Raw genomic sequence first — 25012 nt, forward strand, 5'->3', positions numbered from 1 at the left:
AACATGATTGGTGACCTGCAAAGGTACAGCGTAATAGACATAGTAAATAGATTTGCGTTTAAACTGTGAAAAGTATTTACAAGTAATGAAAAATACCAACATTGATTTTTTAAAAGAAATACAAGATTTCATATTTGTTAAAATCATTGAATAAATCCTTATAAAAATCACGGACTTATTGACAAGTCATTGTAATCAGAAACACATGATATTGCAAAATGTTACAGACTCTGGAATAGAATTTCAATATGTTTCCGCTAATGAAAGTCATGGTAACAACTATGTAGACATCATTTGAATAAAACCCAAGTGGGTAAAATCACAAATTCTTGTCTAATTTACACTCTGTACCTAACTAACAATCGTTCACGAATTCATCAAAATCAAGGGATTTGAATCCCCATAAGGCCACTCAATCATGTATAACAAACATTGTGCCTGGAGAAGAAGGTGTAAGTGTATAAAGTGCAAATGCAAACTCATACTGTGTTGACATATAACATCCCCTTGGTGGTCAACCATCGGGTATGATTTCATTTTTTTGGATTTTTACAAAAATAGGTTTGTGGTAAATTCAAAACAAACACAGGTCAAATGCAACAGAATGTCAGTTGGAATTTCAGTTACTTAAAGCTGCTACATTGAGCCAATGTGTTTGAACAGAAGCCTACAATGATCTCTATCCTGTCACGGAAGACACATGTTATAACAGTTGGAGGCAGAAAGAATGAATATAGGCCACTAGTACTTGGGACAATATTAAGGGGGGGAGGGGTTTCTAAGGGCCTAAGGTGTTAAAGATGTGTGTAAAAATCAACACTGGTGTTAAGGCCCATCGGAGTTCTAGTATCCAAATCAAGGATATATTTTGTTTCTAGGGCCCGCAGTTTTGCCTCCCTGTTACCACCTCTGCGTAGGGGTGGAATCGCGTCAATGGCAAAATATTTTATGAGGTGACTTTGTTTGCCATGATATTCCTTGAAATGACGCGCCACCGGATAAGATTGGTCCTCGGTGTTGATGGCCCTGATGTGCTGGAGTATCCTCTTTTGCACCTGCAACTTGGAGCTACCCACATATTGCAGGGTACAAGGACACTCCAGCACATAAACTGCATACTCCGTTCTGCACGTGAGTTGCTTAGAGATCAAACGGGGAATGTCAGAGAATGGAGTCAGGTATTGGGTTTTATTAACTCCATGTTGGCAGGCTTTGCAGGAGGAACACTTTTTGAAACCCTTGATTGCTTTGAACCAAGGGGTAACCGCCACCACCTCGGGGCTAGATTATATATCAAACCAAGATTCCGGTGAATTGCCGGTCCCGCTCACAAGTGGGTCGGAGTAGGGCTCCCGATCACCCACTATTTTCACCACAATCCTCCATTCAATCGAACAGACGTCTCCGACACTCGAAAGTTGCTGTGCACGTAATATTTTAATCAGCAGGAAAACGACGCGTTTCGCAATGTAGCTTGATCACGTTTACAACTTCCAACCAAACATGTGTCCTTTTACTCTTTCCCAAAACATAAACATAGAAAATGGACTATCACCCAAGTGTATCGGTACTGGTTGTGGCAGACATTTTGAACGAGTCAAAAGATACAATGTTTTGTAACAACAATAGTAACTTAAATAAATTACATTGATGACGTTAAGCCCACCAATTTATACTCATTTCAGTCAATATCTCTCTGGTAATGCCATCATATATTTCATTCTGATGTCACTTCATAACCTATTATTATCGGCAGAGGAATGAATTTCAAATGTTTAGTTACTGCCACTGCATCGTTCATTGTCCAGAGTATTCAATTCATTCAGCCCTTGGTTATACGTTGCAGACAAATTTAGCCCCAGTGGGCATTCATTTCTATATTGTAAGATATGTAACTCAATGCGATATCTGTACAGGGTCAGAAAATATCATTTTCTTACAAAGGTCCAAGCCCAAGTGGGCATAAGCTAATGTGGACTGCGGAAGTTCTACCAAGCTCCGCCCAAGTGGGCAATGATTCTCATTTATTAATCATAAAGCAAATCAATAGATCTTTCTTATCATTGTTTGTCGCAATGTCTTAGAAAATGCCAGTATTTCGCATTAGAGTCCAAGCCCAAGTGGGCACAATCCCTATATCTGCCTTAGACCAAAGAATTACATGGATAGATAATAACATCAAGACTGACTGTATATGGTAGGTAGCCAAATACTCTTTCAGCATTCAAATCTGATTGACTTCATATTCATGGTCACAGAAATTCATCACAGTACCTATAAAATAAAATAAAATGTTTTATAAAAAAGGACTTTAAAGATCCTCCTGCAGACAATTTATATAATTATATTCAACTTTCATTTTCATTATGCAAGATGTACTGCTAGCTCCTCGTTAATGTTTAACCCATTAGGATTCATACATTCGAAATCAATTATGTATCTTGACTCCATCTGTCGTAAAGCTAGTTTCTTGTTTCCTCTCCGAATACCCAGATTAACCTTATCAATGACAACCATCCTCAATAGATTTTCAGTTTGAAAATGATGATCAAAGAAATGGCGGGCCACTGGATATTGTTCGTTATGGTTTTTTATTGCCCTGCGATGCTGTAAAACTCTTTCTTTGGCTTTCAGAGTCGTGCTGCCAACGTACCACCTATCACACGAACAGATCAGTACATACACACAATACATTGTGTGACAGGAGAGGGATTTTTTTATTGTAAACACCCTCCCTGAAGTTGGCACAGTGAGTTCTTTACAGTTTGTGCTATTCATACACAAGACTGAAATCGAGTCCTAGACATTCAAGTAAAAATACAAGGAACTGCCATGACTACTAGCCTTTTCCGAAAGAAAACGGCAGGCAATAGCCTTTTAAATGCAAAAAGTGCACATCCGAAAAGCCTCGTGAACAGTATTCCCTATTGGGAACTGTTATGAGCCAAAAGAAACTGTAGCACAAAAGAGGCTTATGAATTAGAAAAGACCATCATGAGTGACCGTTTCAAGAAAAGGGGTTATAAGAACAAAACTATTGTAGAAGCATGCAAAAGAGTGGACACCACCACCAGAAATGAGCTACTTAACCCCAACAAAATCAGAGAAGAAGAGAGCAAGGTTAGGTTCATCACAACCTACTCAGGTCAGGCACATGAGATTAGGAGGATCTTTCAAAAACACTGGCATGTCCTTTTGACCGGCAATCATCTAACACTCCATCTGAACCCTAATCCCCAGATCACCTTCAGAAAATGCAGATCACTGAAAGATGATCTAAGTCCAAATGCTGTAATGAGTAAAATTGAACCTAAAGACAATCCAGGCTTCAAATGTGTGGGTCGTGCAAAGCCTGTCGGAATAGCACAAACTGTAAAGAACTCACTGTGGCAACTTCAGGGAGGGTGTTTGCAATCAAAAAATCCCTCTCCTGTCACACAATGTATTGTGTGGATGTACTGATCTGTCCGTGTGGTAGGTGGTACGTTGGCAGCACTACTCTGAAAGCCAAAGAAAGAGTTTTACAGCATCGCAGGGCCATAAAAAACCATAACGAACAATATCCAGTGGCCCGCCATTTCTTTGATCATCATTTTCAAAATGAAAATCTATTGAGGATGGTTGTCATTGATAAGGTTAATCTGGGTATTCGGGGAGGAAACAAGAAACTAGCTTTACGACAGATGGAGTCAAGATACATAATTGATTTCGAATGTATGAATCCTAATGGGTTAAACATTAACGAGGAGCTAGCAGTACATCTTGCATAATGAAAATGAAAAATGAAAGTTGAATATAATTATATAAATTGTCTGCAGTAGGATCTTTAAAGGTCTTTCTTTTAAAACATTTTATTTTATTTTATAGGTTCTGTGATGAATTTCTGTGACCATGAATATGAAGTCAAACAGATTTGAATGCTGAAAGAGTATTTGGCTACCTACCATATACAGTCAGTCTTGATGTTATGATCTATCCATGTAATTCCTTGGTCTAAGGCAGATATAGGGATTGTGCCCACTTGGGCTTGGACTCTAATGCGAAATACTGGCATTTTCTAAGACATTGCGACAAACAATTATAAGAAAGATCTATTGATTTGCTTTATGATTAATAAATGAGAATCATTGCCCACTTGGGCGGAGCTTGGTAGAACTTCCGCAGTCCACATTAGCTTATGCCCACTTGGGCTTGGACCTTTGTAAGAAAATGATATTTTCTGACCCTGTACAGATATCGCATTGAGTTACATATCTTACAATATAGAAATGAATGCCCACTGGGGCTAAATTTGTCTGCAACGTATAACCAAGGGCTGAATGAATTGAATACTCTGGACAATGAACGATGCAGTGGCAGTAACTAAACATTTAAAATTCATTCGTCTGCCGATAATAATAGGTTATGAAGTGACATCAGAATGAAATATATGATGGCATTACCAGAGAGATATTGACTGAAATGAGTATAAATTGGTGGGCTTAACGTCATCAATGTAGTTTATTTAAGTTACTATTGTTGTTACGAAACATTGTTATCTTTTGACTCGTTCAAAATGTCTGCCACAACCAGTACCGATAAACTTGGGTGATAGTCCATTTTCTATGTTTATGTTTTGGGAAAGAGTAAAAGGACACATGTTTGGTTGGAAGTTGTAAACGTGATCAAGCTACATTGCGAAACGCGTTGTTTTCCTGCTGATTAAAATATTACGTGCACAGCAACTTTCGAGTGTCGGAGACGTCTGTTCGATTGAATGGAGGATTGTGGTGAATATATATATATATATATATATATACATACACACACATCACACATATATATATATATATATATATATATATATATATATATATATATATATATATATATATATATATAAACAGACAGAACCTTTGTACATATTTCAACATACCCTGATATGAAACGTAAATTAGGGTTGGCATAGGAAGGTAGTCTTATAAATTGCCAGATGGCTCCCATTATACCGCAGCCCCCTTAAGCCGTTAAGCTCAGCTAGATCAATCACTAAGCACTTGTTCTGGGTGAGCTCTTTCTTTTGTTGGGCATTTACCAACCTGTAATACATGCATTGTAGATAAACTAAAAAGAGTCTGCTCGGGAGGGAACAAGAGCTACTGTAAAAAATCATACTGGGTTGCCCTCTTACCTTTGTCATATCAACCTCCCTACCAGATCAACCTGGCTCTAGGTCTTGCCTTCCCTTCTAGTTTTTTCTCAGCTAGAAGCATTTCATGGGAAGGTGTTGGATTGTTCTGAAGTGTTTAAACATAACAAAGGTCTCTTCCGTGGTAATCAAGGCCAAGAGGATGTTGCCTTTTCCAATGTATAGAAGCAGTCCCGTACATATTCACCAATCCCTCTTCATACAAGAGTTGTGTGACAGTATGTAGAAAGGTTTGTGAAGGTTTGTATGGATTATATATCTAAGAGTTCATGAGACCTATGGAAGGCAATCTATTGTACTGTTTGATGGTTTATGTGATATTTTACTGGGTGGGTCTGGTGGCTCGTTGGACTAATGCATCCACTGCAGGGGCCTGTGTTCGACCTCATGGTAACAGGTCAAATCCTGGCGGATCCACTGGGCCTCTCATCCTTTCTGAAGTCGAGAAAATGAGTACCATTGAGCTGAGTAACAATAAACATCTGTTATTCAGCGCCAAGATGCCCTTTTGGGGGTGAACGTGTACTTTACTAATACACATGGTATGTTATGGGGGTCATCGCAGAGTAAACAGAGGCATTGTAAGATGTAAAGATTGAATCTGGTCTTTTGGAAGCTTTCTGAGATTCTGCTGAAAAGGGATATTGGGAGCTGATGAATATCAGTTAGGGCTGTGTGAAGGACTATATGGAACTAACTGACACTTTGATGGAGCCTAGGGGGACAACATTTTGGGGATGTTGGATGTCTATTGGGAACCAAGCGATGGAACTGTCTAAAGGTCTATAGTCGGCTATGTGATTGTCTATTGGTGGCTGTGCGAGCAGCTGAGAACTGTATGATGATTACTGAGTTTCAATAAACTGCATGTGGTTGAGTGTTCTTGTTTTATGATGGTGCCCTCCTTCTTCCCATGCTGGGTCGCAAATTGACCTGCTCCTACCTTTCTGTTTCGAACTCGTTCTGCATAGCTTCCAGCTCTTCCTTGTACTCGTCCTCCAGCGTCTGTAGCCGCTCTCTCTGCAGGTGAATCAGATTGTCTATGTTCTGGAGGTGACTCCGCAGTGCGTGTGCATACTGCTCCTCAGCCTCGTGCAGATCCTTTGCGAGGGACTGATGGATACAGAAGAGGTTATACAGCATGTATGCACAGCCAGCTGATCACAATCATGCATAAGAGCGAGACCATTGAGATTACATAGGCTGTATTTCCCTGAGCAAGGGTCTTCACTCCAAGCTACTTACAACACAGTGAGCAGTGTCTGAGCCCAGGTCCCAGCAAGCAATGAATACATAGGGCCTGTGGCCAGACAGTCTAAACCAAGCCCTCACTAACTAAAGTGAACAGAGTTGGGAACAAGGTTGCTCTGAACTCAGCACAGAGCTCAGCACAGCCTCCCTCAGAGAGCACATATTCCGGGCCAAGCTCTCTCTGTCCAGAAAAAACTTGACTCCTGCTAACCCTCACAAAGTATATACTCCAAACCAACCTCTTCTGACTACAGTTAGCACGGAGCTTTGCTTAAACTCAATCTGACCTTCGAGAGCACAGAATCTGAACCAAGTGAGCTTGTATAACAGCAAACTCGAAGTCTAGATCATGCGTCCTCTGAGAACCGTATAATATGAAGCGCTTAGTTTGAGGATGACATTATCATGTGAGGCTTAACTTAGTTTAGTTGATGCTTGTGTGCAAATGTGAAAAGAAACTGCATTTGCTGCCAGTGTTTCAGATGTAGCTTTTACTAGCATAGCACTTGCCCAGGAGTTTGAAAACAAGAAATATATATTGCTGGAGTTACCTTTCCTCTATATATATAAATTTGTCAAGATTTCGATGGTAAACTTGTTATTATGAAGTTTTTAAAATTCAATAAAAAAGATTTTGCTGGGGACAAAACAACATTCCCTGATATGGACATTACATTTGCGCCACTGATAAAAAGGGAAACATGTCATAGGACCTTTTGAGCACTATATTTGGTTTCACAAGATGACAGGAGGATACATTGAACTGCAGTTTAGACATAATAAATGGGCATCGGATTAAAACTGTCATACAGCCAGATCACAGGAGCTTGAAGCCAATCAGAAAGATTTACACATTGGATCAATGAGAATGATTGCCAACAAATAAGCTATAAAGGATGGTGAGTTATAGCATTTACAACACTATGTACGTGAGCGTGATAGGGCATATTGCTGCGTTGGCCCAAACTGTTCATCCTTTGTCCCTCAGGCTGAGGAAGCCGGCAGGGGTCAAGTCTCAATGCAAAGGGGCTTAGGAGATTTCATCTTTGCTGTCTTCACTCACATGTTAATGATCGTTTAGTCTCTGAATTTATGTAACATCTGGAAATGTCCTATTATGGGATCTCACCAGTAGTCCCACTATTTCATTAAATTACTACTGCTACTTATTAAAGTAACATTATTATCCCATTGACTGGGTGTGTCTGTTGTTTCTCATTCAAAAAGGACGTTTGCTTTAGATGTTGACACCTGTCCAAAACAACGTAGTGAGCACCAAGCCCAGAAAAAGCTCCTTCTGACTGCAGCAAGCACAGTGTGTAGACTAGCTTCCTCTGACCTCGGAGAGCATGTTCCCTCTTTTCGCAGAGAGTCTGGCCTAAGCTTCCTCTGATAAGCGAGAGCACAAAGTTATGACCAAGCTTATATTGACAACAGCACACAGAGTCTGACCAAAGATCCCCTAAGCAGAGAGAGCGCAGAGTGCAAACCAAGATCCCCCTGACCACTGTAAGCACAGTGCCTGGTCCAAGCCTCTTCTAACCACTGCAAAGGTAGAGTTCAGTGCAAGTCCCCTTTGAGTAGTCAAGAGGAGCATCTAGATCAAGTGTCCCTCAGCCAGGATGGTGATATCATTAAGTTTGCACTGAGCACTAGCTGGAGAAATGGTGGCATTCACTCGCTGACATGTTACAAATCCCAGCTGTCCATGCCAACGAGAAGCTACACGTGACACCAACCCAGATGTGTATTGTAGATGTCAATGCTATTGAAGAGGTTCTGCATAGGCTTGTCAGAGGGCTATGCCTTTGGTATTGGCGAAGATGGGCCCGACACCTTACACCCTGCTGATAGGCCCTCCAAGGAGAAGGCCAGGACCAGTCAATGCCAAACCCCCATTCTGTCAAAAATAGGGCAAATTTAGCAATGAGCCAACATCCTGGTGCTTTTCACCAAAGAGCTCCAGAGATAGAAATCACGGGTTTAAAAGGAGTACTGTGGTAAAACCGCATCACTAGCGGGCATTTCAGCAAGTTAAAATATGTTTTTTGCAAACATAAATTTCTGTCATACCCCAGTGGTGTGGGTGGACACAGAAAAATCCAGATTTGGGCTGAATGCAGTACTGTAATCAGATGAAATGTACAGGAGGACAGTGTTACTAATATTGGTGGAGAAGGGTGCAAGACAAGGGGTTCATTAAACTCAAAGGAATTACTTCTTTCTCTGGGTGAGCGATAGGATGTGAACATCAGAGGCAGGTGCTTGTGTAGTGTACACCTAAAATCAGATTCTGCGAAGCAGGTGTTACTCTATATCAGGTGTTAACACCATCGCTGCTAATGGTTTTCCCCTCCTGTGCTGATTGATTGATAAATCCCATTGTTCATGACGAGCTCAGCTCGTCATCAGCACAGCTCAACCGTGCCTCATGACGAGCTGAGCTCATCATGCGCATCGAAGGGGTTAAAATGTATTCTGGTCTTATCAGGTTTTAGGTCGGGTTTCTCGACAGAGACAACCCTATTAGGAGTTACTGAAAATATCCGCTGTATGTTGGATAAAGGCAAAACGGTGGCACTTGTTCTTTTAAACCTAAGTGCCGCATTTGATACGGTATCACACACTGTATTAATGCCGACACTACATTTATTAGGCATCAGAGGCCCGCTCTAAATTGGCTTAAATCTCGGTTAAAGGAACAAACTTTTCAAGTCTTCTCTCGTTCAGCTTGTTCAGACATTCAGGTCTTCGAGCATGGAGTACCACAGGGCTCTATATTAAGTCTGTTATTATTTATCCTATATATGAGCCCACTAGCAAAGGTGGTGGAAGAATCCAGTTTACAAATGTACTCTTATGCTGATGATTCTCAGCTGCTGTTTTCACTCTCCTCAGAAAATAATGACAATCCCTCTATACTCAAACGTGGGCTCATGAAAATTGCAGGATGGATGCAAGAACATTTTCTCAAATTAAATGGAGAGAAAACCGAAGTGATGGTTCTAGGAAAAAACAAGGAGTTATGGGGCCCTCAACACTGGCCACAGGAAATGGGCCTGCTCCCGGTCCCAGTGATGCAAGCACGCTATCTGGGCATCATTATTGATGACTCCCTTAATATGCATCAGCAAGCAGTAAAAACGTCTGCTACATGCTTTGCCATTTTAAAATGGCCAAAGAAGATCTGCTGGATGCTGCTAGAATGGACCAAGAAAACTGTAATCAATGCTTTGATCACTTCGAGGCTTGATTACGGAAATGTACTGTATCTAGGGGCGAAGAAAGCCACGATTCGTAGGCTACAGACAGTTCAAAATTTGTAGGCTACAGACAGTTCAAAATGCAGCAATCAGACTGTTATGTAAAATCCCTAGCACTACTCCTACCTCTAAGCTTTGCTTTATGCATAAAATCGCTACAAAAAAGCCCCAAAATATCTCCAAACTTTGGTACGTCCATACTGCCCTTCACGTGCACTTCGGTCTGCCACGGCGAAGAACTTTGTGATCCCCAAAACCAAGCTGTGGCGCATGGGCGGCAAATCCTTCTCTTTCTTGGGACCCACGCTGTGGAATTCTATGCCAATGACAGTAAAAAATTAGACCAACTATATGAGCTTTAGGGAAGCCTTAAAGACCTGGCTCTTTAACATCTAAGCAGCTCTCTGACTGTAGCATCGTAGAATCATCTCATGAATGCACCGGGAAACCCTTTGTGGGTAGCTGTTTGCGCTCTAAAAATGAAATAAATAATAATAATAAATAATATTCTGTAGAAATAGTGTTCGTGGTTTGGAAATCATAGGTTGTGTTATTTTTGTTTATAGACGTCAGCATCCCAAATTTATTATTGTTCCCCAGTTTTATCCTTTTGGACTGAAGTTTGGAATATATGTATGAAAATGTTATCTCTTTCTTCACAGTTGTCTTTTATACACATATTTTTAGGTTCTTTAGCTGATGATATTGATATTAGTACACCTTCTTCTGCTAAGTTGTTAGACCTTTTTATTGCACTTGCATTTAAAGTTATTTTATCGTGCTGGAAAGACAATTCTAAACTCTCGGTCCACACATGGTGGAATTATATCTGTGATGAACATAGAATTTCTATTGCCTCTTCTACCTCTATCCCTTTGAAAATTAAATCTGACTTATTATGGCTTCCCTTTACTTCCTATCTCTCTTCTAATCCTTCTCCCTTACCGCGTGCTCCTTGTCCCTTATGATCCCTTCGTTTTACTTCCTTATCTTCCTCTTTCTCTCCTCTTCTCTTTCCCTGTCTTCTGCCTTCCTCCTTTTCTTTTCTCCTTTTCACTCCTTTCCTTTCTTCTTTCTCCTTTCTATCTTTACATGCCTTTATTTTCTCTATATAAATTTCTATAGATTGATGTCTTTCAATTATTATTACACTCATATGTACTTTTTCCTAATTTTTCATGACATGTTTCTTGTATCATTGTTTTAATGCTTAATAAAAATTTCTTAAACAAAAAAAAAAAAAAAATAGACGTCAGCATTCCTCAAGAGTGAATGTGATACAGAAAGACATGTCCAACTGAGTGTGAAATTGTTGGCCTTCTGTGGTGTCTAGAAAAGTTCATTTTAATACGAGAAATCAGTTCATGTATTGTCTGACCCAGAGAGCCCTAATTGACTAACTGGTAACTGATTTTATGAATGTTTCTTCGTTGGATCTCGATGAATCAAAGAACAAAAAGCACCTTCTTTTAGCACTGGGATGATTCTGCAGATGATTCTGCATCTTTAGTCAAACATAGCCTCCATGCTCCAGCACATTAAATAAACAGGAAGAGAAAGTGAAATAAAAACGTGCTTAATGATTGTTTAACCACATTAGGAACTCATATAGGGTGAACAGCTCGCTCCATGTCATCAGAGATAATATTTCCAATCCTAGAGCCAGATTTTAACCCAACCAAACATATTATCACGTGTATAAGTCCAATTAACTCAATGGAAGCAAACTTCAAGTGCAATGTCAAGAGCGCGATTGGATGCCACATCAAAATCTAGAACTGGAAACAGTACTGATGGGGGTTCTTGGTGCAGACAAAGTCCTCAACAGACGTCACAAAAAGATGCTTCTGGCTGAAGCCAGAGAAAATTGAAATCACAAACACTTCTTAATTATGCAGGGCAAATCAAAGGAGGCAGGATCTCAATCTGCAGACAGTCTTGGATCCAAAACATAATTGAGGCATTGCGAGTTGTTGTTTAATGATACTTCCTAGCTTGTAGAAGTTATGATGAGACTTAATGCAGGACTCTGTTCATTTTTTTATTTCTTTGATCTTTCTCCTAAAAACCACAACATGCACCCACTATCACCATCAGAATAGGTTTGATATTGTCTCTACTTATATTACTTATTAGTTGTACTCTTTATGGAATTTTATAAATTAATATTTTCCCAACAAGGTTGTCAAATCCTAGAGTCAGCACATAGCCTTATTGTCATGAAACCAATATTCACTAAAGTTTCATAGTGAACAGATTTGAGCCAAGCACTTTAAACAGCTTTATATTTCATATAAGTATTGCGAAATTATAAAACAATGGGTTCCCTGCAAAGATGTTTGCCATACAAGTATTTGCAGAGATCTCAATCTCAGTCCTCTGTAGTTGTAACATCTTGAATACCTCACTTACTTATGGCTGTGTTTTTCCAGCCTCTAGGAATGCTACAGTCACACCTTTGATATCACAATAGCTACAACCCGATCCACTTAACATATCTAAGTACAAGCCAATCTAAAATCTGCCCTCACGGGTAATTGAAGGAAGGAGTCTGTTAATGAGGCAGCAGAAAAAGTGATGGGTGGAATTCTGAATTAACCTGAATCACCAGCTTGTTTTTAGTTTATCTTTGCTATCGCGGACAGGGGTCAACAGTATACAAATCAGTTTTGGCTCTGCCCCAAAAGGATAAACAATGTTTACCCAGAAACTTTTACTGGCCAGGGAATCACAACGCAGTCGTTACAACGACCGCGTAGTGATTCCGCATACCATTACTGCGCAAGTCGAAACAACGACTTGCGGTGGGGGGGGGGGGTTGGTGTTGGATTTAAAATCCAACACCTTCCCTAGTGTCCGCACAGACTGGAGTTAGAATAGTAAATTATACCATTCCAACATCCAGCGCCCCCCTCTGCAAGTCGTTGTTCCAACTTGCGGAGTAAAGGTATGCGGAATCACTACGCGGTTGTTGTAACAATTGCGTTGTGATTTCCTGCCTTGTAAAAGCCAGCGGAATAACGTCACATATTCTCCCAAAAGGGATGGTCCAGCTCAAACTGCTAAGCCACATCCCCTTAAAACGTGAATACAAGAAACCCCAGACTGGCGTTGGCCATTTTGGCCCCATCAGTGAGGAGGAGCTTATTTCCACAGCAGACTGAGCAAGGGATGGAAGTGGTGGAATGCTAAAAGGCACAGATACTAATTATCAGTTTTATAAACATCTACTTAACACTTTCGCTGCGGCGGCTATTCCGCCACAGCGCTAACGGTCGCGGGGGTCGCGCGGCTCACCTGTGCGGCTGACAGAACCGTTCCGTCACGGCACGCGGGTGAGCTGTGCTTGTGACGGAACGGTTCCGTCACGGCCCCGCCCGCTTATTGAAACGTGCCGCGCAGGCGCGAAATCAGCACCGCGCAGGCGCGGCGAGCGGGCCGTGACGGAATCGTTCCGTCATGAGCAGAGCCCACCCGTGGGGCGTGACGGAACGGTTCCGTCAATAGCGTCTAAAGGGTTCATATATTTCATTTCAAATCAAGCTAATATTTATTTGGACTACGCGCCATCAACACATATATACTTTCAAGCAAAGTCCGATGCACACAACAAAGTATGTGTGATATGATTGATCACAACCTCGTAGCAAGGATGGAGTCGTACAAATGTGTTCTTATTGTGTCGTTTTATTGGAATACATATAGTTAGAACATGAGAGCTGGGCTCATGTTCTAACTATATGTATTCCAATAAAACGACACAATAAGAACACATTTGTACGACTCCATCCTTGCTACGAGGTTGTGATCAATCATATCACACATACTTTGTTGTGTGCATCGGACTTTGCTTACAATTAACCACAAGGCAGGAATTTCTCCACCCTTATTTTCAGAGTTTAGGGTTCTCTCTGAACCAGTTGCACCAACCACAATTAACATTTCTCTTGACTCAACCACTACCTGTTGTGCGCCAATTCTTTTCTGAATACTCACAAACCCCTCGCAGAACTCTACATATATACATTCAGTATAAATCTCTCCAGTTTACCTGAGGTAACACCCGCTTAACAATTAATGTCTTTTTATTGCATAGTCTGTTGAGAAGTTCAAAAAAATCTCTTAAGTTCTGTAGGCCACATATGATTATTAGGTATCCAGTTATTGCTAAAAAAGAATCATCTTCTATTGTGATACAAATACTCCTGGCAACGGAATACTATATCCTCATGAGCATCTCACGTTTGCAGTCCCACTCTTCTATTTGTGTGTCATGCAGCTATCATTTTCGGTGTACACGACACCAAGCTATTTAAACTAAAATGGCAGAAGTTGTACAACACATGACATGCCATCTTGCATCTTGCGTCCTAGAGTATGGACAAAAAGATTTTTTCCAGAAAAACCATCTGTTATAAACTGACAGAGAGCAAGAAGCGTACGCCTAGGAATACAGCTGGCACTAAGGTAGGACCCCGGGGATGGCAAAAAAAGTGAATGATGGCATGCATGAATTTATCTAAGCCACAGGTAATCACTCTGGGAGACAATGCAGTGCATCATTTTTACTGTGTCTGAGCCATCACAGACAGGGACTATCCATATACAAATCAATCTAGGTCCTACTCCAAAGGAAATGGTCCAGCCAGAACTTCTGGGTTACATCCCAACTGGATAGGAACCCAAGCATTCCCGGACCGGTTTCGACCTTGTGGGCCTCATTGGTGAGGATCCCATTGAATTCAATGGGACCAAGAGCATGGGACCCACATCAGGGCTCTCCCCGCGCATTAAGTGAGACTCACTTGCCACAAAAGTGAAGGATAATATGCTGGTAATCACTCTGGAAGGACTACTTATTAACCACAAAATCAGCCATGTACAGCAATAACTTCTGAACACTGGGGAGGCAGGTTTCCATTTGGCTCAGCCATCACAGCCATACCCCAAAGAGATACAGGCAGAAGCCATGTTGGAGCACTTCTTTTCTTAGGCTTTGATATCATCAACCATGCAGCCCCTGAAAAGGCTCAAGGAATCTGGGATTCCAAATCTGAACCCAAAGAGGTTCCAACAGTTTAAAATGCAGAACACAGGTTGTTATTCTACCTTTTCTCCAATCTCAATAAACGAGGATGACATGTGCCTTCATCAGGATCCATTCTGTTCGCCACCATTTTTAATATCCACATGGACCCTGTCATTAAACTATTGCAGTTCTTATTTAAATTCTTTCACATTTTCATGGAAATTAAGTCACATTTCCCATTGTTTCTCCTAACAACTGATATGGGTTGGAGAAATAGGTTTAGAAAATAATTGACTGAAGGAAAATGGAAATTGAGTTGCGTGTAGGTCCTGCCGTTTTCTAGGCCGTTGGAACTCTGGTCCAACGAAGGAGTCTTCAGGTTTTGATGTATCATGTGTTAAATTCAAGTTTCTAAATTAAAGTAACAATTCTGAATCATAGTATGACAAAATAGCAGGTGAAAAACTCAGAAATCATGATGGATTATGAGTATATGATGTTGGCGCTGCGTCTGGTAATAGCACAAAACATTTTAATTTAAATAATTACCAATAAGAGCATTTTTAAATATCTGCACTTCCTTCATCAATTGCTGTCCATGATAATGCTACTGTGTGAGTGCCACTGAATTATGTCAGTAGCTCCTAATTGAGATTTACTAAATACCTAATGCACAATTTTCAGCAGCTTCAAACTGCAGCCAACCGAGCCCTTCTAGGATTGAAATGGTGGGAATCACGTGGCCCCTGATTACCAAAAGTGTGGAGTTCAAATGCCTATGTACTGTATGTAAGGTGATCACCAAAAAGACCCCCTCTTTCTGCCAAAATTCTCACGCTTTAACCCGCTACTGCTCTTCACTCAGTTATTCATGTACTGTCATGCCAAAGGTTTGAAAAAGCAGAAGTAGAGGACATGCTGACTCAGTACTAACGGGCTAACTTTAGAACAAATCTCTCCTATATATTGAGCACATTCACAATCATTTAACTTTCAGCCACTGGGTTGAAACCCATTTTCTTGCCATCCATAATCTGAAGAGATAACAGGCCGAGGTTATACATGCTTGGGCTTCTGCCTCATTACCACCAAGAAGCCATTTATGGAATAAGTTGTGATGTAGCAACATAACAGTGGGGAACTGTCACTCACTGGAGCCTCCCATTCTGCATTCTGTTGAGAGCTAAAAGAAAGTCTGCAGTAGGTCTAAACTAGCAAGGCAGAGGCATGAAATTACTAAATATTGAGTCGGGCACAACCTAAGACACACTGATGATTCAGGCAAACTAGGCCGCAAAAACATTCAGATAGGAATAATAAACGTGGACGCATGTAGAAACAAAAAGGACTGATGAAACATGGATACAGCTACTGTCTGAATCCAGGTCCACGAAGGGTTAGTGAACCGATTCCATCTAAACCTTCTAAGATGTTTGCAAGTAAAATAAAAGAGAACATTAGGTTTATTTAGGCTGTGGCTGACAAGATACTCCCTCAATATATGCTGGATGCCCCATCCACCATATTTAAAGTGCCATTGACTAATGCCTTGTAATATGGCAAACTGTACATAAGCCTCATTTCTGAATGAGTACCCTTTCTGCCAAAATGAAAATAAGGGTCTAAAAGTTAACTGAGACTATCAACACGAGGCATAGGGTTGAGCTGAATAATATTTGCTAAGATCTGGAGCAAATGGTGGGACCATTTTGGGCTTTCTATTCTACTGTAAATGTCTGAATGTGTGCCTGTGTGGGCTACGTTAATGCTTATGTTAATGCTGAGTTCATGCTGTTGGATTTACGCTGAAACTCGCCTATTGTACTTATGGTGGTACTTCTGGTACATATTTCCTCACGTCTAACAGCGAAAAAGCCACCAGATTTTTAGAGTGGCTGAATGACCGGAACCCCTTCCTCAAATTCACCATGACTACTAATAATCCGGAAGTCTCTTTCTTGGATATAACGATCCAAGCCAAAGATGGGTTACGTTGTCTACAAGGCTCTATACTAAACCAAAAACGCCATTTTAAAAGTGCACACCTTCTAGCCCTGAGGGAGAAACTTCCAGAAGGTCAATTGCTCTGAGATCAACTAGTTCAACAGGGAAGCAGAGACCCTTACAAAGGAATTACTAGAGTGAGAATACCCTGGGCAGATTATTGTGTAGGAAAACAAAGAGCACAGAACAACCCAAGAGAAGTCTTATTGGAGAACAGCAGAAGAAATTAGAATAAATCCGTTATTTGTGTCAGTACACATAATGAGTCTACTAACAAAGTTGAGAAGATCATAAATTAAACACTGACGCATTCTCACCTATAACCAACTGTCCTTCAAAAAAAGCTTTTTTAAAAAAAAAAAAGAATAAGAGCATTAGGGAAACAGTTTACACCAGACCCACAAGAGACCACCTTAGACAAAATGCTCTCTGGAGTGTCTAAGGCCACTATCCCTGTGGCCAATGTATGGCATTTCCCCTCACTAGTCATGCCAAAACTTTGGTGTTAGACTTTCCCAGTCCTTGGGACCAACGTACACACACAAATTGCAATTTAGAAAATGTGGTCAGGCTAATTGAGTGACTGTGTAAACTACGGTCCATAGAGATGAAAACCAGAAACATTTATATATGTACGGCTGTAGCGAGCACCAACTAGACAAATTAAGATCAGAATTGGGGAACACAGCAGCACTATCCATTGTAGAAAAACTTCAACTAAATTTAGAGGACACTATATTGACAAAGAACACAAGGACTGGGCGATATACTGGACCATGATAGAAAGAGTGATATATATAGTGATGACATGACCAGGACACTGTTGGATAAAGAACTGTTGTACATTTACAGATTAAAAAAACTCATAAAGTAGGCCTCAATGAAGAAACCCTGTGGAATCACTGGACAGCTTCACACTAGACTATATATGATTATGTTCATACAGATTCTTTTAAAGAAATGAACATAGGAGGGCAGCGTCTCCTGGTCATTGAGTAACTAACCAGTGTATACCCTGATGCTATATAAGTCCTATACCATGTGTATAGGTTACCAATGTAACCAATTCTCAGAAATCATGGTCCACCAGACTTGGTTTATAACAAGATTATATATACATGTATACATTAGACTCTGGGGATTCCTCTTGTCTGCACCACTTCTTAAGGTTGCACTCATAGCAAAATTACCATCCAACCACAATCTGGACAGGGACGGGACTCCATTTCCAGGGAGTATCCTCTTGTTTATAGCCATTGTGACACAATAATAGCCAACCGATTCTTAAAGGTTGCACTCGTAGCAAAATATAATCCAACTACGATCCAGATGCAGACTGAACTCCATTTCCCATGAACCCGCTCTCCCCGATGGAAATCATTATGTCATCGGGTAGAGGGCGTGCCACATTGCACCATGCATACAGATGCCTTTATAGATCAGCCCTCCAAAATGCAGGCACGGCGAACCAGGGGAGAGTGGGCAATTGGAATAGGTTACGAGCAGCATGCTACCCCTGAGGAAGTATTGCATCCCCCGCCTTACGGTGTCTTTCATGCTAGAGTGGTAGCTTTGAACGATATTGTGTTCTGATTCCTGTCTCATTTCTCTTGTACCCTTCATAATACATGCCTCTTCAACACAGTTTCCCATTGTTGATGACAAACGCCTATATTGTGTAACTACAGGGGCGTGCTACACCCTCCTCCCATGTGGTTTGGAAGGATTCCTAAATAGGGTAAATCCATCAATTTGAGTGAGAATGCGTGGATGCTTTTCACAAAAAGCACCACCTCTACCGTTTGTGCATGGTATGCTGGCTGTTTTTAAGGCATAAATGAAGAAGCACAAATGGTGACACAATTAGTATTCACAAAAAGTAGTGTGTGTGGATTCAGCACAGTTGCATAATTGCATGTGTCAATCTCACCATAGCATTAGCACAGCATGAGATGTTTTGGGTCATTATCACCAATATTATCACCAATATTATCACCAATATTGAAGGAACATTAAAATATCTGATCCTTTGCTTTCGTCTTTGTTATCCCGTTGCTGACAAACAGTTGCTCTTTAAACTGTAGAAATGAAGTTTTCACACTATTGAAAGGCAAGTAAATACTCACCTTACATGCTAGGTAGCACTGCATGCATTCTCAGATGGAGTGAATATGTATCCAGGGCAGTGTATGATTGACGCCCTGACGAAAGCCTTGGACCCAAGTGGCCTTAGTGTAGGGGTTGAAACATGTCTATTTATTTGGGTCAGAGGACCATAATATCCTTATCCTCAATTGATATTTTTTAACTATGCCCCAACAACCACTATTAAAGGGAAACCGAGGTTGGTATGAGGTATTTTTATATATTTTAGAGGTACCTTGATCACAAAAATATTCTTAGTGCTCCCTGGAATATGGTCGAGCCCATCCTGGTTTTTAGGACCAGGATGAGACCGGAAGATGAAGCATGTCACTACTAGAATAGGTGAGGATCTACCAAAAGAAAAGGAATCTCTTCCTTGTCTGTGACATCCGACTGGGTACTTAGTTGAAAAGGAAACCCCTGTATTCAGACAGGGGATACCCTTTTGTTGTTCGTCCGGATTATAGTAGGAAGAGTGTATCCCTTGGCCCGGTGATTCAAGGTCTCCCCCTCCCTTCCTAGGAGTAGAGCCCCATCATGGTCCCGGCTTCAGGTTTATTGGTTTATGTTAACTTAGAATATCACCTTGTACGAGACCCTCCCACCTGTGAGCAAAGGGATCACCTTGCCAGGCTATGGAGTTCTGCATAGCTGTGTCTCACCTGGATGACGCTGTCCTTGCAGTCCACCACCCTCTCAAAAGTCTGGCTCAGGATTTCAATATCCTTGCGCAACTCCTTGGCTTTGGCCTCCCGCAAAACATTCCTCCATTGCACGTTCAATTTATTCAGATTGATAGCAGTGTTCTTCTCCTCCTTGGCCAGCTTGTCCTAGAGGAGGAGAAGATGATGATATAGCGTTGCAATTACTTAGCAATGCAGGACTAAGCTACGCAGCATGGAAATGCCAATTAAGAAGCAGACATATGCACATTTTTTAGCAGATGATGATATTAAATCAATATTATTCACCACATATTGTTGAATTAATAACCAGGTACTGAGACATTTTAAGCCACATCAATACAAAATTAAACTAAATGGAAAAAACTGTGTTTCAGACATTCATTAGTCCCTATCATCATCAAATTTGTTTATCTCGGATATTTCAAACATAAAATAATTAAGACAAAGAAATACATACAAAAAATCTCATACACTTCACTGTTTTAAATATAAAATATATAATAAACATGCGAAAAAAATAAAAGGAAAACCTTCATGCTGTTGTAAAAATGGACAGCGATTAATAGGTGGAATCAATCAGATATTAAGTCTGTATTAGATCAGTTAAAATCTATAATAAAGTGTTGTAGAACAAAACGATAAAATGCAAAAAAACATCCAGAAATATTACACACGAAGTGGCCGATTACGATGTCGGTGGGACCGATACAGACGTGCTGTCGGTGTCAGTACCAGGGACATCTATAACCGTGGTTCGACCGCCTCATTGCTATGTGGTCGGTTGCACTATATTGCCCCGGGGACCGACCGACAGCTTCTGACAGGCTCAAGGAGCCCATCAGGCGGTCGGTCAGATCGCTTTCATTACAATGGAGGCTGTCGCATCACGGGCACCGCAATGGGGATTACGATGCACCTTTCCGCCAACCATTTCACATCGCTTCTTCAGACGTGAAGAGGCTGGCGGAAAGGCTTTATTGGGGCCTTAGCAGGGTCCCTGTCCCCCATGGCCCTCCGCTATGGGCCCTGGGGGGCACCTATGGTGCCCCCTAAACTTACCTGCATCATGTGACAGGCACCGCATGGTGCCTGCCACAGGGTGCAGGGATGTTTACAAACATGCCTTTTGGCATTGGGGCTTATGCTGTGGCCCTTTTCTGGGGCGCAGAACAAGCCTCAATGCAAAGAGGCATGTTTACGACTGCCTCCATGGCAGTCTGACAGTAATTTTGTGGGCGGGACCCCTGACTACCTGTCGGCTGGTCCCGTTCCTGCAACGATGGCGGTTGGACTCTCATCCAACCACTATCGTAATCAGCCCAAAGAACCTGGTCTTCATTAGGTACAAAACATGATACATTCTGGTGTGATATACAACTGATAGAAGAAAAATTTCCCACATGCAATGGTCATTTATTGTTAAAATGGCTGCAGGCTATTTACTGCTTACTGAATAACTTGCAGCTCTTCAAATGAATCGTTTGCGTATAAGCCAAGCGGGATGTAAAAATTTGGCTACGCCAATGACAATCATCTCTCTAGTATCAGCGCTCAAGATTCTGAGTGCAATTTCATACTGTCTGCAGCTTAGCCACTGGCACACAGCTCTTATCCATTTTGTGTGAGATGCTAAATATGCCGTTCAAAAGAAAAGGAGAGGGTGCACAGTTTCAGGGTCTAGCATGCATGTGGGACATAAAGTGCATGCACAAACTGTACTTCCCCAATTCACAGTCAAAATAAGGGTTGGTAAGATTCCATATCTACATTTTAGATACAGCTGCTTGAGTAGAAGACCTGGAATAGAATCAAAGGATGGCTCAAGTTCAGGAATATTTTTATGATCTAAAAATCTATCAGTCCAGCTACACAACTTGCAGCTTGCTAGTTCCTCTATCAATAAGCCCTCCCTTAGCCTTTCTTTAATCACCTGCTTTGATATTGAACAGGCATCCTCTGGGGGGGACCCAAAGAGAATGCAGATCTAAATTATAAAGCATACTCTTAATATAGGCTAACCTTGTTTGTTTTTTTATAACATATTTGATTGGTTTTATGAATACAGTACAGGGTATTTGAACATGATGTGACCACACATCTTTAAAAGCAGACATCATATATCGAGATTATTTCTCTGTTCCCCATGTGCGTTCTGAGTCCAGGAAGTTCCCCCATACATTAGCTCTGATAAAAACATAACTCTAACTATGCCTAGAACCTGTACATATTTTTAATATAGGTCATGCAACTACTTGATATATCCATGAGTGACTCGATAGACTCTCTGTCCTCATATCTATGTTATCACCTCTGTAGCTAGTTGATCCTCTGCCTCGTTATGCGTTTTCAGGGGTATGGTTCTATAGGTGGTCCACCTTGCCCATATTTTGGTATGCTTTTGCGGGCACCCCAAAGCTATGAAAACAGGGAGTTCTAATTCCATAATAAAATCAATACCTGCTTTCCATAGCGCCACTCGGGGCGGGGTCTCTGCTTTCCAAAGTTAGGCAATGTCTAGCTTTGCTAGGGTGAGACCTAGGAACAACAAGTGTCTTTTGTACCCGTTTCCTCCTAAAGTGTCTGTACTGTGCAATAGTGTTAATTTTGGAGATCTCGGTATGTCCCAAGCTAGCACCTCTGTCAGGCAGTTTAATACCCCATACCAGAAACGATCTAGGACTGGACACAACCATATTGTGTGTATGAAGGTACCTTCTTCCACATGACATCGAAGACAAAGCGGAGCTGTAATCAGCCCGGCCCCAATGTCCGATGTCTGGTGTAATACACTCTGTGTAAATATTTGAACTGGATGAGGTGAAGTTGGGTCGAGACCGCGGCCTCGCGTGGGTATAGGAGCGCCTCCGCCCAGTCATCGTCATCAATTGGGCCGATAATATAATCCCATGTTGCTCTCAGGGACTCTAAAGTTGTAGGACTATTGGAACTAGGGTTTGGTAAATTTTGGAAATGTTATGATCCCATAGATCCCTCCATCAATAGTTTGCCCTCTAATGGGCTAAATTCTGGCATAGTAGTCAGGTCTTTACTAAATGGGTAAGGGGCATGCTGTAGTTGTAAGAACTTACAGAAGTGCAATAAAATATAATCAAAAGAAAAAGAATTGTTGATATACCACAAAAACTGTTATAAATTTAGTTTTTTATTAATTATGATGCACATTGTTTATTAATTAAATAACTATGATGCTGTCCTGGTACTTGCAGAAGATGTAATTAAGATACTTGTTGCTAACCTTTTTTCCCCTTATGTAGAATTGCAACTGGGGCATAAGAAAGCCTTTAGGGGCCCTCGAAAGATTTTAGAACAGTTCCCTTCATGACATCTCCGAGGGTAGAGATTCCAATTCAGTCCCAGTTTTTGAATCCCAGGAGGTCAGTGACCTGTGGAAGCAAACAATTCTGCCAAAGTGGAGTGGCTTTTGTTAGACGTCCCCACCAACCGATTCTACTGAGGGCCTGTTGCTCATCGCCGCGGGGGAGATCTTTGGGGTCAGTCTTACTATATAAGAATGAATGTATAGAGAGCTCCCCCATGAGCCACTGTTCGAGCCTGTACGCCGGGACCTCTTTGGACCCATACCACCATTCCTTCAGTATCTACAGGTGTGCAGCGGCGTGGTAGGACTGCATGTCTGCTGTGGCGATAATCCGCAATAAGTGGATTGTGTGCAAGTATGAAGGGCCACCCTGGCCGTAGCCCCCCCATCTTAACCATCTTAAAGATAGCCGATCTTCCATACAGCAACAGAGGAAGTGTCGACCAGTTTTTAATCTCGGTCTTTCCCTTTTCAGTTGTTGCCGCAAGGTTACGTTCACAGGACATGGTTTGATTATCTGATACGTAAAGTCCCAGATACGTAAAACCAATTGCAGACGTTGTAAGTTCATCTGACCGCCGACTGCTCACCATTGATTCTCTTAGCGGCCACAGCAATGATTTAGATACATTCACATATAAGCCTGAAGTTTCCCCGAAGACACGCATGATCGATTCAGAAAAGGGGGTGGTGATGGACAGAGTATCAGAATTAAGCAGAACACTCCTACCCAGTCAAGAGATCAGGGCTTGATCCATCACCGTTTTTTAGCTCACTGCACCATCCCAGCTCAGAACCTGGCTACATGCAAATTAGTCTGTCCCTGGCCCAGTGCATCATGGGAACAGGGCAGACCAAACTACCAAGCCAATTCTTTTACTGGAAAGGAAACAAGCTTCCAGGGACCGGTTTCTGGCATTACAGCCGTCTTCGGCCCGGCTTGCTTGAATCCTGATGGTGCAGTGAGCAAGGGACTCATGTCTGAGCATACCCTTCCACAATTATGGTGGACAAAACGATTCAGAAAAGGGGGTGGTGATGGACAGAGTATCAGAATTAAGCAGAACACTCCTACCCAGTAGAGAGATCAGGGCTTGATCCATCACCGTTTTTTAGCTCACTGCACCATCCCAGCTCAGAACCTGGCTACATGCAAATTAGTCTGTCCCTGGCCCAGTGCATCATGGTTACAGGGCAAACCAAACTACCAAGCCAATTCTTTTACTGGAAAGGAAACAAGCTTCCGGGGACACGCATGATCGGTCGTATTCTGGGACCAGTCCGATGTGGATCCGTCATGAAAAACAGGATGTCATCTGCACACACATGTCGACTGAAAGGGGTGGATATCTTGCCTAGGGGTCTATCTGACCATTCCCCAGTCCAACTACATATAGAGATGGGGCCAAGACAGCCAGTGCTCCGCTGGCTGCTATCGCCATGTCATCTGCATAACCCGAGCTATAGAGTGGGCCTACATAAATCCTTGTGGAATATCTTGCTATGAACGAGGGGACGGTGGGATCCGCTACTATATTGTGGGAGTCTATGAAACCAACCATCCGAGGATTCGACATAGGCCATTGTACAGTGGCTAAATGCCAGAAAAGAGAAGAGTTAGCACAAAAGTGAGAGGGGGTGGCGCTCACCGCCAAGAAGGAATCTTGCAGAGAAGATATCAATGCATCCAACTAGATGAGGCTAAAAATATATATGGCAGGCCACACAAGCCGGATCTACCAATGGGGGTAGAAGTCAGGAAAATGCTCCATACACTGTGCCAATAGTCCTGAAACCGACACAAATACCCATGATTAAATCAAGCACCGGCGCGATGATCATTGATCTCGCAAATGTGGCCGGTGCCTTCGCTGAATTCTACCATGCACTCTACACTAAACGGTTGGAGATCTCGGGAGGAGTGCACTCAAAACCCTGGTAGTCTGCATCCTCTCTCACCCAGATCGCCAGGGGCTCGATGGCCAGAGCAAAGAGCAAGGGGAAAGGGGGCACCCCTATCAGTTTCCGGGCTGAATCGGGAAGACATCGCCCCTGCAACCCGGATTGAAGCCGTAAGGGCTGTATATAATAGTCTGAATAATGCTA

The 25012-nt window shown here is 41.8% G+C and overlaps 1 protein-coding gene across 1 annotated transcript in view; it reads right to left on the reverse strand.

Annotated features, from left to right (window-relative positions):
• Positions 1 to 25012, reverse strand: part of DRC2 (dynein regulatory complex subunit 2) — a 134508-nt gene that overhangs the window by 74793 nt on the left and 34703 nt on the right. Inside the window, exons 4-5 of the mRNA XM_086963723.1 lie at positions 19543 to 19710; positions 6132 to 6301 (exon numbers count right to left, since the gene is read on the reverse strand). Coding sequence (XP_086819849.1) covers positions 6132 to 6301; positions 19543 to 19710 — 338 coding nt within the window. The remainder of the gene's footprint in view (positions 1 to 6131; positions 6302 to 19542; positions 19711 to 25012) is intronic.

Source organism: Lissotriton vulgaris, chromosome 1_1 (genome assembly GCF_964263255.1).
Source record: "Lissotriton vulgaris chromosome 1_1, aLisVul1.2, whole genome shotgun sequence".
NCBI classification, from domain to species: Eukaryota; Metazoa; Chordata; class Amphibia; order Caudata; family Salamandridae; genus Lissotriton; species Lissotriton vulgaris.